Here is a 20,601-nt window from a genome sequence, read left to right as displayed (position 1 = left end):
CACCAAACAGGGAGATGTCAGTAGTCAAGAAGCACTCGTCCCAGCCCAGGCCATCCACCCGGCCCTTGCTTCCAGGGGGCTCTGTGAGGGGCTCAACAAAAGCTCTGTGGGCACCTCTGCCAAGTCAGCTTCATAGCTGGGGGCTCCCCTTCCTTCGATGTGAGGTAACAGCTGGCATCTTGGCCAAATGATAATAAACTGGCTTCTTCCGTGAATCTCAAGAGGTAGAAGCTTCTTCCAACTCTGCTTTGGGAAGGAGCCAAGGAGAGGTCAACTTGGCCCAGGATAGGTGGTGAGCCTCCCGGCCGCCTCTACAGAAGGCTGGCTGGGCACAGGGGCGTGGCCATGGGCCTGATTCGGCCTCACTGGGCCCCGAGGCAGCCTGGCTCCTGCAGGCACAGGGGAGGGGTGCTGAGGAGCACTGCTCATTTTTCTGGCACAGTGAGTGCACTTTCCTCTGGGCCCCCACAGAGCGGCCTTTAAAGATGGCAGAAATATTTGTGAGGGAGATCGCTGTCTTCTCTGCTGAGGCAAGCGCCACGGCATGGAATGTCAGAAGGAAAGGGGGGACAAAATGAACATATTTTGTGCTGGGGCTGGGCTGGGTGATTTCACACATCATGGCTCATTGAAGCCTCACCCCCGAGGAGTGAGTAAGCCCACTTGGAGTAAGCCCACTCCAAAGAGTGGGACCACAGCCTGTCTGTAAAGACAGGAGACGAAAGCTCATTTAAGGAGTGGGCTTGAGCTCTCACAGTGAGGATTCGAGCTCAAACCTCCCCGGTTCCCCGAGCTCTCCACTCCACCATGAGGAGGCGGTGTGTGCAGCACAGGGAAGTGGAGGATTAGGGGGGATTACTGAGCAGGTAGGAGATCTGAGAGGGAGACAGAGGCACCTGTCTGTACTCTCTGGGTTTAGAGAGCTCAAAACGAGTGGGAGCTTCTCATTCAAATCCAGTTCTCATCGTGACTCCTGTCCTTTGGAGTGGGTGGTGGAGCAGGCTTTCCTCCATCTTACAGACAAGGAAACTAATTCAGAGAAGCTATAGGACTTGGCCAGGATGGACAGTTAGCAAATGGAAGGGTCTGACCTGGGTTCAAGTCTGCATGTCCCAAATCGAGGGTTTTTTTTCCCACCCTGGTTCTTTCCATCACTCCATACCCACAGAAGTCTTGGTTGTAAGGCACCATGGAAGCTCCCAATGGCCTGGGGCCAAAAGGTGGCTGCAGATAGGTGCCTGGTAGTGTGCAGACCCACTGTGGCCCAATGTCAGGAGGGAGACATGCTGAGAGCCCAGACGGCCTCCTAGAGGGACCCAGGAAGGAAGGTACGGATTGCCCCCATCATTCTCCACCCTGAGTCTGGCCTCTGCGGCTGCACGGCCCTGTCGTCCCCCCAGATCACCAGCCTTGCCTCATGCTGGCCATCACCCTGCCTGACATAAGAGATAGGAGACTCAGTCTGGAGACTGAGGTTCTAGTCCCAGTTCTGCAACTTATTGGATGCGTGGCTTCAGGTATGTGACAGAGCCTCTCTGAGCCTCAGTTTTCTCATCTATAAAATGGGAATGATATCTATGCTTATAACCACATGGGATAGTTAGGAGAATTCATTCAGATAAACCCCAAATACAGATGAAAGGCCTTTCAGGGACATGCGAGGTCAAGGGAGGGTGGGCTGAGCTAAGGTGGACAAATGCCCCTAAATGTGAAACTGTAAAGGGATGCCACAAGCCAGGGTCAAGATGCAGGTCTTTACATGCTCTTCGTGGGACTACTGACCAGGGCTATGATCTTGGGTGAGTCCTTCAGCCTCCCCGGCCATAACTTCCTCAGTCGCAAAATGGGTTTAGTGAAAAGACTTCACCTTGTAGGACTTTTTTTTTTTTTTTTTGAGTACTAAATGAAATTTTACATGCAAGGTACCTACCCAAGCCAGAACAGGGCATGCAGTAGGGGCTCGATTTCTTTTGTACCTGACAGCCCTGGGCCCCCACAACCCAGAAGGCTCACCTTTGACGTGCTTCGCAGTCACAATTCACTGGCCAAGACTCCCCATGTGGGAAGAGGGGCAGGGGATGCCCTGTGGGTTGGGGGTTAAGGATCTGAAATCCCAGCTCTGTCACTTCCCAGCTGGAGAGTCTGGTAACCGCACCAGCCTCAGAGGTTGTCACAGGACTAAAAAAGTGACATGTGTCAAGGGCACAGCCCCGAGCAGGTGTTGAGTGGTAACGATGATGATGCCGAGGCCTGTTGTTGTTACCTGGTAGTCTTGACCACGGGAGTTGGTAGCACACAGGTGAGCTGCCAGCCATAGGCCGCCAGGGAGTTCAGCAGGGGCACATAGTCGGTCTGCACCTCGACACCCTGGGGGAGAAAGGCCACCATGAGGGCTGCGGCTGCCCCAAGTCAGCCGCTGGGCGACCGAGGGGGATGTTCCATCAGCCAGAGGAGGCGATGGGGCAGGAAAGGGGTGGGGCGCCCAGCAGCCCAGAAGTCCTGCCCCACAGACCCCACTTGGGCGGGAACTAGAGCCAGAGGATTAATGCGTTAATTTGGTTCTATTCTTTCGTGGACAGATAGCCTCCGGTGAGTGCCTCTGCAGAAGCACAGTCACCTGGCCTCAGAGCCGTATTCAGGGCAGACGACAACACACCTGAGGATTCCGGAGTGCGTGCCGGGGAGTTAGATCACGTTTCATTCATGATCAAGTTGTTCACATCCAGCCACGGCAGCAACAAAGACGAGTGCACGCATGCACACACACACACACACACACACACACACACAGACACACACACACACACACACACACACACACACACGGGAGCTTCACTTGTGTTACACAGCCTGACACGAATGGGCTGATGAGCGCTGCCTGTGTTTTATTTCAGATCAGTGTGTGCACCTGTGTGCTGGGGGCTCTGACTCGCCTTTCAATTGAGAAGCTCAGTCCTGCCCCTGCAAGAGAGCACCGCACTGTGAGGCCACGTCCTGCTCTCTCACTGCAGCGGGCCTCACTTCCCCCTCTGGGCTCCTTGCAGATGCTGGAGGTGTGGCCCCCACCCTGCCCACTGTCTTCAGTGGGTTCCCCGTCTCTATGAGGCTGGCTTCAGAACTACAGAACATCTCAGACAGGTTCTGATTCCTTCCAACCACCGCTAATCAGCGAGCATTTCAGAGTGGTGGGGACAAAGGTGAAGGAAGGCACAGTTCCATTGCTAGTGTTCACAGCTGGAGGGGGCAACAGCACAGACAGGCAAGTGATGGGAATACAAGATGGCCCACGGGCAGGGCCACAAGGCTTCAGAAGTCAGCAGAAGAGGAAGGATGCCTGACGTGATCAACACAGGCTTCCTGGGGCCCAAGGGCTGGGCACATATTTGACAGGTGGAGCTGGGGAAGGGGCATTCTAGGGGTAGAACCCTAGCACGTACAACAGAAGATTCCAATGGGCCCAGAGCACCGAGGAAGGTGGGCTTCACTTGGGAGTGGCACTGCTCACAGCGGGACCACAGATGGTGACTGGCTGTGTTGCTGGAGGCTTTTGGGGAACAGAACCAGCTCATCTAGTTGCTCTGGGCTAAGGGGCTGGAAGAGAGATGAACCTTCCCTCTTCAAATGGCTTTTGAAACCCCTATCGCTGGGCACCCATCCCAGCGTGGCTACCAAGTTGCCTGAACTCCTGGCAAGTAATTGATCCTTTGGGAGACTGTTTCCTCAACTATAAAAAATAAGCTTTGGCCTCTGACAGTGGTTCTCAAAATATGGTTCCCCAAGCAACAACAATGGCATCGACCTGGGACCTTGTTAGAAATGCAGAGTCTTGGGACCCTGTCGAGACCTACCAGATCTGAAACCTGGGGGTTCTTTTTGTTTGAAAGAACCTTCTCAGTAGTTCTGATGCACAAGTTACAGAAGCACTGCCTGGGTAATCAATTAGGTCTCTCTTTTTAAAGATGAAATTTATTTATTTATTTTGGGGGGGGCAGGCAGGACAGAGGGAGAGAGAGAGTCTTAAGCAGACTCCGTGTGGAGCTCAGAGCCAGACACGGGGCTTCACCTTATCATCCTGAGATCATGACCCAAGCTGAAACCAAGAGTCAGACGGACGTTCAACTGACTGCGCCTCCCCAAGTGCCCCTTAATTCGGGTCTCTTCTGATGACAGGAGAGTCCAATTCTGTGGCCATATCCAGTCAGTTGTTACCTCAGAGCTAACCTTCCCTATCCTTCTCCACTTGAGAAGGGAAAGTAGAGGGCTCTGAAAGGCCCAGTTCTGTAAAGGAATTGGGGTAAGGAAAGGGAGAGGAAAGGGGGAGGATGGGCAGGCTAAGGAGGGGGAAGAAAGGGAGGCCCCTTAATAAAAGAGGTAGGAGCAGAAAGGGAAAAGAGGAAAGGAGAGAGGGGTACAAGAATAATCACTTGATGGAAGGGTCAGGAGGGGCCCCCATTCTGACCCCTTCTCTGAAGCCCCCACTCAGGCCCAGGGATAGCAGATGACCCAAGTGACACTCCTTTCTGCCCAGCCCCCTGGCCACAAGAGGAACTCCCATCCACACCAGCTGGCAGTATCCTTCATGCTGGGCCTGGCCCTCACCACCTGCTGGGGCTGCTTTCTCCCCGACAACCCAACCCCCATCCCTGCATTCCCGATTTCAAGAAGGGAGGAAAAAAGTGTTAAAGCCACACTCTCAAGCTTTGCGAGGTTATGATTACTTAGGCCTATCAAGAATAACCTTCCCACTTTATCAAGCACTGTGACAAACCCGCCACAATCAGACAGTAGCCATGGCAACTAGGACAAGCTTTGGCGCCTCACAAAGCCCTGAGTGGCAGAATGGAGTCCTTTTATTAGTGGCTGCGGCCCGGCTGGATTTTCTCCGCGGGCACCCAGAGCAGCGAAACAATGGCCAGCCCCCCCGCTGCAGCCTGACCTGCCTGCTCGCATGGGGTGAGCCTGGGCTGCCTCTATTTTGCTCTATGTTTATTTCGTTTTGTCACTATCTTAAAAAGAAAGACAGCAGGCTTTCTCCCAAACAGTTTTTCCCTTCAGGGCAGGGGATGTCAGCCAGAGGGTGCAGAAGCACAAAGACTCAGAGGACAAGAGAAAGCACAACAAAAACAGAACCCTGCTTTCGTGAGTAGTGGTAGTAATCTGGCCGTCACGTGGAGAGGGGAAAAGTAAAATACAAATGGTAAGGGGTGAGGCAGCAACCCTCTGCCAGACTACCCCGCCCTGACGGTTTGGGGTGGTCCTGATTTAATTAGTGGTAAATGTGGTTTTCTGTAAGCATCTATCAAAGTCCCTTCACGTATTATCAATACCGTACGCAGACGACATTTCTAGCATATGACATGAGCCCCAAGCAGTCAGGGGAAGAGGCTTTCAAGTCCATTAGCTCAGAAAGGTGGTAGAAAACCTAACTGGATGGAGGCTCCCTTTGATCTGCTTTTCTGTGACACTCCAGTAAGGACAGAAAAGCACAAACAGCACTCCAAAGACAGCCTGCTTATCAAACGGAAAGACATTTCTTTCTGGAAGTAGGAGCACAAATTTTAATTAACTCTCCACTCTCCTGTGTGGATCCGTAATCTCCGATCTGGAGTGCTAAAAAAAATGGAGCATGTCCTGTGGTTTTTCAACTCATGTAAAAGGAATTCATTTGTATTTATGGCTCTTTTTTCCCTTTGTTCCCCATAATTTCTCCAGTGGTTGCAAATCAACTAAGGAAACAGACATCCAACACAACCGTCCCTTACCCTCCAAAACTCATGACAAAAGCATGTAGAGTTTCTTAAGAAATGCCTTTGTCTTTTGATCATTTTTAAAGATCCTCCATTCAGGGAAGTAATTAGGAGGTAACACACTGGTCCAGTGAGAGAGTTTGTATCCCGAATGTCAGTTTGCTCTTCTCTTTTCTCCTGTTTCAATCTGTGGAAGCAATCTGGGAGAAAAGCAGTTTCAAAGAAAAGACTTGGCTCCTTCTACACAACTGTGTAAATGAAGAGAGAAATTTAATTTCCCATATCTGAAAAGTGTGCGGGACCAGCACTGGGATGGTCTCCATGCCTGAAAAACAGTGACTGGGGAATGTGTGCCCCTGTTCCCGACTGCCACTCGGTTGGGCCCTCGCCTTTCATGGAGAGAGCACGTGAAGGTACAAAACTGCAAAAACATGTGTTATGTCTTTTGAAAACCGGCTGCCAAAACACTAATGCTCAACACTTACTGGCTGGGTATGCATATGCGACTGTTTAACTTACCAATTTTAGATATCCTTTGATTTCCTACCACGGAAGATAAAGCCTTCACATTCCCATACACATTTCTTACTTCCTCTTTCTTAGTGCCCCCAAATGGTCCTAGTAATTCTAATCAAATCAAAAGTTAGTGTTTGTGTTATTACAACTTTGCAGATGTTGCTCAATGCTGGATCAAGTAATGCACTGTGATCCGCCTTCTTTTTCACATGATACTTTATTTTTCCTGGAGTTAATCATGTCCTCAATTTTTTTTTCTTCTTCACATGTCTGGTTATATGTGAACCCATCACTAATTTATTCCATATTCTCCAACACCTCTATTCTATGCCCACCGATAAATATCCCATGTGCCTAAATACATTAGTTCTGGTTTGTTTTTTTTTTGTTTGTTTGTTTGGTTTTTTCCCTCCCCCACTGGAGACATCACTTCTGGAGCTCTCTGCACTCTTTCTCCAATCCTGGTCTGGCCGCTTTCCATGGCTGGGTTCTTCTCCCACTGCTATCTAAGGCTGGTATTTTCTCTTTCTTGGTTTCGTCTACATATTGCTATAGTGTGTCCTCCCATGGCTCCCCGGGAAACAAATGCCCTGTAAGTCACTTGAATCTGTGCTTTCATAAAAGTGCTGTTGTTCTCACCCTTAACTAACAGTTTGGGTACAGAAGTCTGGGCTGAAACCTACTTTTCCTTTGAGATTTTTCAAGTACTTCTCCACTGGCTTCGAGATCCGCACTGCTATGGAGATACCTATTTTGATTGCTAATACTTTACAATCTCATGAGCTTTGTAAGCTTTTAGGATATTTTTCCCGATGAGGTGTCAGAATTTCACAATGTGGCTTGGTGTGGGTCATACACTTGATGACCTCACCATCTGAGGATTCTTGTCCTTCGGTTCTGAAAAGTGTTCTTTTATTTTCCCTTGAGAGTTTTCCTTTTCTCCATTTTCTCTTTCTGGATCTTCTATAAGTCAAAATGGAGGGCTGATATTTCCATGTTATTTTCTTACTCCTCCCCATTTTCTTACTCCTTTTATTTTCCTTCTGAAAGATTTCCTTTCTCTTTCAGCCTTTTTGTTACCTTTTTAAATTTTCTGCAGCCTTATTTTTAAGACCCAAAAGCTGCAGACAGGAGCTAGGACTCTTACCACAATACATAAGGACTTTAAACCAATGCCCCGGTTGTCAGCTTTGCAGTTCACTTCCCACTGTCCCATGGTCATTTCTGCTTTGAAAACCAGAGCTTTTCTCATTTTCTCACATGGCTCCTTGTCTGTTAGGTGACAGCTTCCTGTACTTTACTAAGCCAACTAGCATCCACTATTTACTTTCCTTTTCTAAAACTGTGTTGAAATCATTCCTCTTTTCTACTTTCTCTTCGAATCTTTTTGTTCTTGTGGATACCTTACCTGTCTATCTATCTATCTGCCTGCCTGCCTATCTATCTACCTACCTACAGTCAGTTTTCATTATTCATGGGAATTATGTTCTATAATGTTGCCACAAGAATTACTGAACACTTGGAGCCAATGCTGTAGGGGAAATACAGGGTTAGGTTTCTTTGAGCTTCTGATGACAGCATCTTCATCACCTGATCAATACAGAACCTTGTTTTGTGTGCATTTTTGTTTAAAGACACCTTTCAAAATATATTTTGTTGATTCACTAACTTTTGAACACACAGCCAACAGCGCTAGAACTCAAGCCTGAATAAAACTTACCTAACACGTATCTTTGCTCTATAAGGCACACTGTAGCCTTCTTATGCCTAGAAATACCAGACAGCACTTCAGCATGAGACCTGGAGCCACTTTAAATAGCAAAATCAACAATGAAAGTCACAAAAATGTGAAAAGTGTGGCACTAAGTAGACTGCAAACAGGACACTTGTTTATAGTATGAAAGCTAAAACAGAAAGGCAGAGCATCTCCTTAATCGGGAACATGAATGTCGGCAACTCAAATTTTTTGCCACTCTGCATTTGCCTGCAAGTAATGGTGAAAACAACAAGAGAACAGATTTGGGGATTACAAATAAATTTAAGCAAGTAGGATTTGGAAATATAGAATCCATGAATAATGAGAATTGACTGTAGCATCTATCTATCTCCATGCCTACCTCCTACCTATCATTCCTTTTGTATCATTTCACTGGGATTTTTCAGAAGAAATAGATGCCTGTGTCCAACTCCCCACACTGAACGCAGCTTTATTATTTTAATTTTAATGAGCCAACTGGAAGCCCTTTCTAACTAACTTAGAGTCTGGAAACCATAAAGTAAAAATAATAAATTTGGTGACATAAAAAATAATAAATTTGGTGTCTTCTGCAAGACAAAAGACAAGCTGTATAAAGTCAAAAGACAAAAGACAAGATGGGAAAACATTTGTAGCTCATATTACAGATGAAAAGGGAAGAGCTCCTAAAATTTGATTTAAAAAAATCCAATAATCCAAGTTTTAAAATGGACACAAACAGGAAGAGAACCACAAAAAAGGAAATTCAGACAGCCATTAAGCACATAAAAAGAAAAACACCACATCCCATAGTAAGAGAAATGCAAACTAAAACTACTGAGATACGAATTTCTACCTATCATATTGGGAAAAACCCAGAAGTTTGACAATCACGTTGTTGACAAGGCTGTGGGGAAGTGAGCATTCTCAGACACTGCTGGCAGGAAGGCAAACTGGTTCAACCTCATAGAGAACAATCTGACAGTATCTCTCAAAATTGCAGATACATTTACCCTTTGACACAACAATCTCACTTCTGGGAACTGATCTGTATCTATATCTATATCTATATCTATATCTATATCTATATCTATATATATATACACATAATGACAAATGTACAAAGTTATTCACTGGAGAACTGATTGCAATAACAAAACACTAAAGATTACCCAAGTGTCCATCAATATCAGGCTTGCTAAATTAAATTATGTTTTATGCACATGATGATTGGGGGCCTGGGTACTGACTGATCATGTGTTGAACAAAGGCGACCAGGACAAGGAGGACAATGCGGGAGTGAATTCCATTTTAGACATGCTGAGTTCAAGGAACATTGTCCAGGAGGCAGCTAGATGAGATGGGACCTACGGCAGAAAGGATATGTTCACCCACTCCCACAAATATGTCTATGCCTCAATCCCTGGACCCTGGGCCCATGTCATCTTCCATGATAAGCGAGATTTGGCAGATGTGATGAAGTTAAGGATCTTGAGAAGAAGAGATTATCCAGGCGGGCTCAATGTCATCAAAAGGGTCCTCTGAAGAGAGAAGCAGGTGGTGGGGTGTCAGGGAGAGGGGTCAGTCAGTCAGGGAAGGAGGTATGAGGATGGAAGCAGAGGTCGGAGTGACTGGCCCCAAGCAGGACGGTCTCTCCAAGTTGAAAAGTCAGGGAACAGATTCCCTCCCACAGTCTCCAGAAAAAATGCAGCTCTGCCACCACCTTGATTTCAATCCCTTAAAACCCATTTTGGATTCCTGACCTCCAAAACAGTAAGAGAATAAATCCCCGTTGTTTGAAGCCCACAGCAGCAGTAGGAACCTAATACACAGGTAAAGACAGGGACAGGTAGGATGAAAATAAAGAGTTGGAGGGGAGAGCCAACACTCAGTAGCCGCAAACTCAAGGAGCCTCGAGTTTGGCTAAGGAGGCTCAGGGAGATCCTGGTAAGGAGGTGAGGGAAGAATAAAAAAACACAGACTGGAAGGACAGAAATCAGCCCTTGAGTAGCCAGGGTGGGAAACAGGTCTAAGGAGAAAGATTCACACCATCAAATGTCACAAGAGGGAAAGAAACCCAAAGCCCGAGGGACTATTTCTGCAGCTGACAGCGAGGTCTTGGGAGACCATGGCCAGGACATCTTAGGAAGTCTCTTCTCCTGCAGCAGGAGATCCTGATCTGGGGACTGTGAGGAGACAAACACGGTTCCGCCACCAGATGGAAGCCACCATGTGCTGGAGGGAAGGACAGAGGAAGGAACGACTTGCCCCTTGGCTTTCTCTGGGCAAATCTCTCTGAGGCCAGCTGGGGCTGCAGCAGCCCTGCCTCCCAGGCCCTCATCTTCCCTCCTCCCCGGGGCCTCCTGCGGGATGCAGCCCCTGCCAACCAGAGGGAGGGGCAAGGACGCTGGGGCTGGCTGGAGATGTTGTTTTCCTCTTTGTTTTACACACAATGCCCCAGAAAAACATTTTCCTGATATGTAATTAGGCCAACATAATAGAGTCTAAGAAAGCAGTCGGTCTCATTTTAGACAACTTTGGCTTTCATAACGTTCAAAGAGAATATGTTAAGAAAAAAAAAAAGCTTAGTTCTCAGATGTAGAAAAGGGGGCAGATGAAATGCAGGCGATGTAGAGTCTTCCAGCCCAAGAGTCTTTATCCACCCCTGCTGCTTAATTCACGTCTTTGCCCGATTTTCTCCACCGTGCAAGAAAGGTAACCGGCTCTGGAGCACTTTGAGAGCCCAACAAAATAATAATGATCGTCGTTATTACTGTTTGAGATGCATAGTTTGCACAAATGGCCCCAATTATTGCCTCCCTGTATCCAGGCCTCTTTACAACATAACTCTGCATAAAGAGGGAGAGTCCATTTCTCCACCCCTTAAGTCCAGTCTGGCCTTGTGATTTTCTCTGACCCACAGAATATGGTAGGTAGATGTGACCTTATGGGAGTTCTGAACCTGTGCCTCGAGGGACCTTGCTGCTTCCACTTGCTCTCGTGGAGCCCCGCTGATGCTCTGAGGACAAGCCCAGGCTGGCCTGGCAGAGGATGGCAGAAGTTTAAGAGATGCCATTTTGGGTTTGTGAGCGGCCGCTGAGGCCTATGTGCGGGCCCAGGTGGGATGAGTCAAGCCTAGGCCAGATCAGCAGAGTCACCTGGCTGATCTGTGGACTCATTAGCAATAATAAAGGGTTGTTATTTTAATTTGCTAAGCGTTAGCTGTTTTATTCCACAGGAGAAGCTAACTGCCCTGTTCTTATTACTCTAGGAAGAGCCAGATGCCCAGGCAAATGTCTCAAAGGAAGACCGTCACGAGAGTCACCTGGTCTAACTTGAGAGAAACCAAACTTAAGAGCTGCGACTGAATGGAATTCAGAGTTTTATATTTTTCACCATATTCGAGGCTGGCACACCCAGCCCTCACTTCCTCCCTGCCAGCCACTCTGTGACCTCGCTTTACACCCAGAGCCCTGAAGCCTAATTGCTGATAACCCACCACGAGGCCCAGCACGGCACCCCCGCCCCCCACCCCGGGTACCCTGGGAGGGAGAGATAAAAACCCCCACTGGGGAAGAGCAGCCCTGCTCGAGATGCCGCTCTGGCTTCTCCTAAAGAACCATGCACGCCAAGCTGGCAGGAAAACCCCACCTGCACAGGCAAGATAACACTCTCCTGGATGTGAGGACGAGCAGGGTGATCTGGTCCTGGTACGCGTGGGTTTCTCTGAAGGCGGGAAGGGATGGTGGGTGGCGGGCGATGGCGGGCCATACACGCTATCGGAGCTTTCTGCTGACCATGCCCCTGCCCCGGTGGGGCGAGACCCCAGGAGGCATGTTACACTATAGGGCTCGGGGATTATGCTGGAGGTGATGAGACTGCATGTTTTGAGGTTAGGGGGTGACGCCTGGGCAAACCTTGGCCATTAGTGGGGACATCCACGGCCACAGTTCCGAGTGCAAACAGTTAAGCAGCTCAGAGCTGCTACGTCCTGTTGGCTGCTCAGCGGGACCTCATACTGTCACAGCATGCGGCTTAAGTCCTCCAGAAGCTGACATTTCACACACATACTGAATGCATCAGGGGCAAGCATATCCTCCCCAGCAGACTTGGAAGCAGCTTTGTTTGATAACAATTAAATAAGAAACGTTTTCTCTATCTAGGGACTTGCCAAGTCCCTCCTACTTGCATTGATGAGCGAGGAAATTAGGCTTTCTGGGAGTAAATAGGATTTGCCACTTTATTACTCTCTCTTTAGACAATTTGAGGTGGATGGAGGATCATTTTCTAACCTTTTTTATTTTTTTCACCTTATCAACTACCTGGAAAAGAGAGGATTTAAAAAGTGCTTTCCTGGATATAATAACAGGATATAATTATAACTATTTACTTAGGAGTTTTGGGGACTGGAAAGTTTGTCTGCAAAAACCCTAGAACTTTTTTTTTTTTAAAGATTTTATTTATTTCAGAGAGAATGAGAGAGAGAGAGAGAGAGAGCACGAAGTGGCAGGGAGGGTCAGAGGGACAAGCAGACTCTCCACTGAACAGGGACCTTGATGCGGGACCCTGGGATCACAACCTGAGCTGAAGGCAGATGCTTAACTGACTGAGCCACCCAGGTGCCCCCCAAACCCTAGAACTTTTTAAAAAATTATTTTATTTTATTTTTTTGAGGGGGAGGGGCAGAGGGAGAGAGACTCTTAAGCAGGCTCCACCCCCAGCACAGAGCCCTACACGGGGCATGATCTCAAGATCCTGAGATCATGACCTGAGGTAAAATCAAGAGTCAGACACTTAACTGACTGAGCCACCCAGGCCCCGCAAAAACTCTAGAACTTTTAAGACTGTATCAGAATTACCACCTTCCTCTACAGTAGAGTCCTGACACCTTATCAATAATCATAAAATGCTAACTCTGGGGGGTTAAAAGATGGAGCTAAAGGGCTAAAAGATGGAGCTAAAGGGCTAAAAGATGGCCCTGAACAAAGGTTGGTTCAAAATCTTAGCAGAAGAGGAAAGGGAAGGAAAGGATTATTCCACTGTTGCTGTGCAAACTAGCAACAAACAGAGCTAAAGAAAGCTGGGTGTCTTGGTGTGTTGGGCTACATCGGCCTTCACTCTGAAAAGAAAGTGGGTAAGACCCTGATGCTGTGCAAAGCTCAACACAACAGATTTTCTCTCCCTGACTTTCTCCACCTGGTGAATTCAAGGTGCCACAGTCCCACTTTGGCATTCGGTCAATACTCTCTTCAGTCAATTTTCTCTTCCTGGTGACCCAATTGTCAGCGTCTTGTTGCTATGGTTACCACGATTCCAGCCCAGCTGTCTCTCCGTGCTCCCTTCTCCCTCAGGCTAAATTATGTTGCACGAATCCTGCAGCATGTCCTCTGAGGACGCTGCTCCTGGTAAGTGGACTTCTAATAGAGCATCTAAGAAAAACATCCAGCCTTCAGGACACGTCAGATCCTTGACTGTTCAGTACCCTAAGCCCATGAGTCCTTCCATTCTCTCTGGCTCCCTGCTCCTCTACAACCTAGAGGTAAATCCACCAAAGCCTGTAACAGCCCTCTTGGGTTCCCATCAGCATCTTCACAATGACTCACCAGAGGACGAGATGATGAAGAACCAAACAAAGTTGAAAAAATGAAAATGATCTCAGAGAGACTGGCCAACTACTTGGTGTCCTCTAAAAAAATCCCCCTCTCACCGTCTCCTGCCTTCTCACTTCATCTTATTAATCATTACTTGGCACAGATTTGTTTACCTATTGATTGCCCTTTCCTTCACAGGAACGCAATCTCCACAAAGGATTTTATTTGTCCCATTGCTGAGGAATCCCAAGCACCTGGAGAAGCGTCTGGCTCAAGTGAGTGCTCAATGAAGAGTTGCTGAGTCCATGAATGAATGCACCTGCCACTGCATTTTTGGGTTGGGTTCTGCTGTTGCTGTCCTATATCCTTCAAGTCTTATAAAAATTGCTGTAAATCACATTCAACATTGATGAGACATGAGTTTACCGTTAAAAAAATGTCAGTTATCCATTCATCTGTTGATGGACATCTAGGTTCTTTCCATAGTTTGGCTATTGTAGACATTGCTGCTATAAACATTCAGGTGCACGTGCCCCTTTGGATCACCATGTTTGTATCTTTAGGGTAAATACCCAGTAGTGCAATTGCTGGGTCATGGGGTAGTATATATACACAATGGAATACTATGCAGCCATCAAAAGAAATAAAATCTTGCCATTTGCGACGACGTGGATGGAACTAGAGGGTATCATGCTTAGCGAAATAAGTCAATCGGAGAAAGACAACTATCATATGATCTCCCTGATATGAGGGAGAGGAGATGCAACATGGGGGGTTAAGGGTGTAGGAGAAGAATAAATGAAACAAGATGGGATTGGGAGGGAGACAAACCATAAGTGACTCTTAATCTCACAAAACAAACTGAGGGTTGCTGGGGGGAGGGGGTTTGGGAGAGGGGGGTGGGATTATGGACATTGGGGAAGGTATGTGCTATGGTGAGTGCTGTGAAGTGTACAAACCTGGAGATTCACAGACCTGTACCCCTGGGGATAAAAATACATTATATGTTTATAAAAAATAAAAAATTAAAAAAAAATGTCAGTTAATCTGCCAGAAGGGTATGATACCATTCTCCTGGGTGTTCTGTATGTGGAAGTTGGAAGTAGATCCTTGTATGAAAATTAAATGCACAGTGTCACATGCTGGTCACCAACCACTAAGGCCACTGGATATTTTAGCAAAAATTACCTGGTAAATTATTAACTGGCCACACACCAATGCTTCTGTTCCCTACACCTGTGCCACACAGCGTGTTGCTGCCTGTTGACCAGGAGACAGCATTTATTTCCCCAGCTCTTGAGCCTGAACTTGGGTTTGTGACTTTCTTTGGACAATGGTATATTAACAAATGTGAGGCAAACCAAGGCATGAAATAAGCTAGCACACTGGGGCTCTTGGGAACGCTGTAACTGGAATCGTGTGAAGAAGCCTGGCTAACCTTCTGGGTGTTAATAGATGCAAGACCCCATTGCCCCAGCCAATAGCCAGCCAACCACTGACCATGAGAGCGAGACCACTCTGGGCCACCCAGATACCAGCTGAGGCATGAGAAAGCCCAGGAGAGATCAGCAAAGGTGCTCCATAATGGAGCACCTTTTGGGTCCTAAGTGGACCCAAAGAATCCTGAGCTAAGTAAATAGCTGTTGGGAGCTATGAAGATTGGAATGGTTTGCTACACAGCAAAAACTGATACAGACTAGAAAACAAAACAGCCAACTACGATTTAATAGAGACAAGTCTATCTGCTTCTTTCACAGGTATTTTGTCCCCATAGGGGAAGGTGGCTCCACAGAATCTCCTGGCCCAATGAAGTCTGAAGGGGCAGTACTTCTGTGATGAGCCTTGACCTTTACATTCTTGCCCAATGTCCCCTTCTGAACACTAGCAAGAACTTTCAAGGTAAAATAAAAAGTAACTTTTGTTTTAGTGGGATAAAAATAAAAATTGGCTATCTTAAAGAAGTATGGACCTTTAAATCAAAAAGTAATATGAAGTATAATGATAAAAGCTAAAGAATATTCACAGTTGAGACACCTGGGTGGCTCAGTCGGTTGAATGCCTGACTCTTGATTTTGGCTCAGGTCATGATTTCAGGGTTGTGAGATCGAGTTCCACAACAGGCACCATGCTGGATGTGGAGCCTGCTTAGGATTCTCTCTTTCTCCTTCTCCCCCTGCTCTTCTCTCTCTCCCTCTCTTAAAAAAATATTCATGGTTTACAAGCACAAGAAAATGGAAATCCCCTAAAATCCACCGACAGAAAACTAATGAAGTAAATTAAAATATGATTGTTCACACCCAGAAATACTTTACAGCCATTTATATGGATGAAGTAGAAACAGTATGAACAGTATGATCCTAAATATGCAAATATAGACAGAATGTATACTAGAAGAAAATATACCAAGATGTTACATTGTTACGTGGCTCCTTTCTCAGTGATGATGAGAGTAGGGTCTTTGCTTTCTTTTCCTTATTTGCATTTTCTAAAATGCCTTCAATTATAAGCACCACTTTTAAAAAACATCTTTATTGAGATATAATTGAAATATCTAAATATTCACCTACTTAGTCTCCAATTCAACAGTTTTTAATATATTCACAGAATGGTGCAACCATCACCACAGTCTAAATTTGGAACATTTTCATCACTCCCCAAAATTTATTGTACCCATTAGCAGTCCCTTTCCTTCTCCCCACCTCACGGCAGCCACCAATCTACTTTGTGTTTCTATAGATTTGCCTAATCTGGACAGTTCACATAGATGGAATCATACATCATGTGGCCTTTCGTGTCTAGCTTTTCTCACTTTAGCATAACGTTTCCAAGGTTCATCCATGCTGTAGCACGTTTTAGTACTTTGTTCCTTTTTATTGTCAAGCAACATTCCATTGTACGGGTATATCGCATTTTACTTATTTATTCAGCACTTGCTGGTGATACGTATTGTCACCACCCCTGGATATTATGAATAACAGGGCTATGACGACTCATGAATAGGTTTTTGTTGGACATATGTTTTCATTTCTCTCAGATTTTGACTAAGAGTGGAATTGCTGGGTCACATGTCAACTATTAATTATTGACATTAGAGGAACTCTCCATGGATCTCTTTTGTAGAAAGAACAGACCTCTTGGCCTCGTTAGACTATCTCCTGAGCTTTCTCAATCAGTTTTCCAAGTGATGTAAGCAAAGAGACACCCCCTTCTACCTCAGCTGAAGAGGATGTTAAGAATTCTGCTCCAGGGGTGCCTGGGTGGCTCAGTTGGTTGGGCAACTGCCTTCAGCTCGGGTCATGATTCTGGAGTCCCGGGATCGAGTCCCACATCCGGCTCCCTGCTCAGCAGGGAGTCTGCTTCTCCCGCTGACCTCTCTCCTCTCATGCTCTCTCTCATGCTCTCTCTCTCAAATGATTAAATAAAATCTTAAAAAAAAAAAAAAAAAAGAATTCTGCTCCAGAGAGACCACTACCTTAAAAGCAATGGGCCATGGGTTCCTGGCTGGCTCAGTTGGTTAAGAGTCTGCCTTCAGCTCAGGTCATGATCTCAGGGTTCTGGGATTGAGCCCCATTGGGACTCCCTGCTCAGCAGGGAGCCTGCTTTTCCCTCTGCCTCTGCCCCTCCCCCCATTCATGTTCTCTCCTGCTCGCTCTGCCTTCTTTCTCTCAAATTAATACAGCGTGGTCCTCCTGTCCTGTGGCTCTTGGGCTAGTGGACTGTTTCCCTTGTGGATCCCTCATTTCTACCTCCAGACCTACTGACACTGAGTCTCCAGGGGTGGTGCCTGGGAATGTGCATTTTAAAGTCCCCAGGTGATTGTGAGGATCAATAAGATTTGGAACCACTGCTCTGGTGGTTCCTGCCAAAAAGGAGGAGGCCCACTTACTGACTGAACATCTGAATCACGCTGATCCTTGCTTGTTGACAGCCATAGGCCCCAGCCACCTCCACCGCCAAACGGTTCCACAGGGGCCCTCCAAAGGGACCTGGTTATTTCCCTGCCACCAAGGAAAACAGAGTCTCCATCCTTTATGAGAGGTCAGCCTTTCAAACTTGGGGAGTCAACTATCTGACTGCCTGTTTTTTCCTCTTTCAAGATGAATATGCCCAACTGTTTTCAACCATTTCCAAGCATACCCTCCATCCCCATCTCTCTCTTCTGTGTCCCCATAGTCTCTTTGCATTTCTCGTCAAATATGGTGCTTGTGGTGGGACATCAGAGTCTAAGTCAGCCAGTACCAGACTGAAAAACAGAAGGATAAGTACCTCCTGTGGGCATTTTCATAAATGTGACCAGTTCTCTTTTGTAAATAGTAGTAACCTGATGCTGTTCTTTGTTTATTCAACCAATGTTTGCAGAAAACTTGTAACACAAGAGAAATTAATTTGGGAGCGGGGAGCATGACTATCATAATGGTTAGCTGAATGGCTTGTCATGGAGTTTGCACAGCCATTTTAAAAATTAAATAACTCTAGAGTAAGGCGAAGTGTGTTAAGTGTCAAAAGAAAGGGAGAGCAAATCCCGCTAATGGTATCAAAGATGATTCTACAAAGAGCTGGTCCAGGGCGGATGAGGATCCCTAAGGTGAAGACTTGAGATGGAAAAGGGATTCAGCAGAGGAAAGCAGAGAACACAATGAGGGGACAAAGTGATACAGGGTATGATCTCGTAAATCCCACTTTGTCATACCCCAAGGCATCTGGAGCATTTGGAGGGGAGTAGTAGGTATACTGTTGGCCTATATTAAATTCCTTTTCATTAGAATTGCTGTCAAATCAGGTATTCTCCCTTCTATATTATTGATTATTTTTAACTTAAATGCAACTAATTTTTTTTGATACTTAAATGTACCCCCATAACATTTTATCAGGCTGGCCTTGATCCAACATTGATAAATTAAGAGATAATGATATTAGAAGGGAATTAAGAAGTCAGGGAAACCTACTCAAGCCAGAAGCTGGATTAGGTAAGTAATTTTCAAGGTTTCTTTTTTTTTTTCTCTTCTTCCCCCCCCCTTTTTTTTTAAAGTAGTGGGGCACTTTCCACAAACACCAAGTATAATCTAAATTAGAAACTCAACGTGTAGAAACAGAGATTCAGAAAAAGCCATCCTGTTGACATGACTGGCATGGATGGGTTGTCCAGAATCCTCCCCACTCTCCACTCTCGAACGCACCCTTCATCCTCTTCCTCCCATGCCCAACGGGAAGGTCTTTGTAGAGCCCAAGAACATCCATGTTCTTTAGATCCTCTATGGCTTCCTAGCTTTGGATCTTTATCCACAGGCCATCACCTTCTAAATCTCTACACAAGCCATTGAAAAAGCAAAGAGGCCAATGCACAAGATGGCATCACAGGCCTCAGGAGCAAAGACCTCCCTCCAATGAAAGTACATCTTTGCTGAGTATATTCTCTCAACTAGTCACACTCCATCCCTAAGCCCTTCCTTTTTATTTAGTTTTATTAAACTTCTTAGTGAATTTCAAAAAGGACAAATTCCAAGAAGTGGCAATGAAGGTTCACTTAACTACAAGAACGCCTTCCAGGGCGCCTGGGTGGCTCAGTGGGTTAAGCCGCTGCCTTCGGCTCAGGTCATGATCTCAGGGTCCTGGGATCGAGTCCCGCATCGGGCTCTCTGCTCGGCAGGGAGCCTGCTTCCCCCTCTCTCTCTCTCTCTCTCTCTGCCTGCCTCTCTGTCTACTTGTGATCTCTCTCTGTCAAATGAATAAATAAAATCTTTAAAAAAAAAAAAAAAAGAACGCCTTCCAACCCTCTAATACACTAAGTTCTTCTTGGAGAACCATCTCACCTTCCTCATCTGCTGTTTGCAGACTGTCTATTCACCTAAAAAGTTCTTACAGGGGGCCACAGGGAAAGCATGAGAAGAAATGCAGCCGTCCCTAGGAGCAAAGACCAGCCCTTGGCTGGCAGCCAGCAAGGAATCAAAGACCTTAGTCCTACAACCGCAAGGAACTAAATTTGGCCAACAACCCGAATGAGCTTAGGAGTAGATTCTTGCCCCACAGCCCACTGTAAGGAACAGAGACCTGCCAACAACCAGTTTCAGCCTTGTGACACCCTCCACAGAGGAAGCAGCTGAGCCCACCTGGATTCTGACCCAAAGAAACAGTAAGAGAGTAATTTTGTGTGCATGTGTTCAATGCTCTTGCAGAATTAGCTTCCACCATGTCAATCTCCCAGGGAAATCTAAAGAGCAAGCCTATCATAATCACATTGAAGTCTGCTTCCTTCTTGTTTGTTCTGTAGCATACAATGAAGTTTTTAAAGCATACTGTTGTTGTTGTTTTTTAAATGCATTTGTTACAAAATTCTGGAAATGTGCTGCCTACTTTCACCATCCTTTCCTCTGCAGCAAAGCTCTGAAATCACCCTGCCTCATGGTCTCCTCTCACCAGCTCCACAAGGGTCCTGGTGACTTAGTGCCTTTCACTACCCTCAGGACTTATAACAACAAAGAGAATTTTTTTTTTTTTTTATGGTCGTGCAAAGGCCAGGGAGTGAGAATTCATTTTTAATGACTACTCTAGAGAGTATTCCTACTCTCTAGTGAAAGACATCAATCCTTCCTGCCCCAATTCCCTCCATTTATCATTTTTTCACAGTGGCTGACACACAGTAGGAACTCAATATTTATTTGTGAAATAAGTGTTTTAAAATGTCTAACTTAACTTGCAGAACTAAATTTTGTACAGGAAGTGTACCATTTCCTTGACAATGATATGGGTCTAAGACCCAAGCCCCAGCCAAGGGATTCAAGAAAACTCTGTTTGAGAGTTTCTGGGAATAGTTCTATTTGCTAATAAAAAAAAAAAAAAAGGCACATAGCAGGAAATGCCCTGTTCTTCACATGAGATGCTTGGAGCTGCTGCAGCCACCTTGGGCCTAGCATACCAAAGAGAGACCTTCTAGGCATGCTGAGGACCAGAATACAGAAAGGTGACAGCACCTGGGTCCTCTGTGATGTCCTTAAGCCACCGAAAAAGCTGACTC

General features: G+C 46.3%; 1 protein-coding gene across 1 annotated transcript in view; it reads right to left on the bottom strand.

Moving 5' to 3' along the window:
• Positions 1 to 20,601, bottom strand: part of LOC111154956 (raftlin, lipid raft linker 1) — a 192,721-nt gene that overhangs the window by 7,790 nt on the left and 164,330 nt on the right. Inside the window, exon 8 of the mRNA XM_022514919.1 lies at positions 2,264 to 2,367. Within this exon, the coding sequence (XP_022370627.1) occupies positions 2,264 to 2,367 (104 nt within the window). The remainder of the gene's footprint in view (positions 1 to 2,263; positions 2,368 to 20,601) is intronic.

Source organism: Enhydra lutris, unplaced genomic scaffold, assembly GCF_002288905.1.
Source record: "Enhydra lutris kenyoni isolate GAN:26980312 unplaced genomic scaffold, ASM228890v2 scaffoldscaffold39, whole genome shotgun sequence".
NCBI lineage: Eukaryota > Metazoa > Chordata > Mammalia > Carnivora > Mustelidae > Enhydra > Enhydra lutris.
This window is presented reverse-complemented; position numbering and strand designations above follow the sequence as displayed.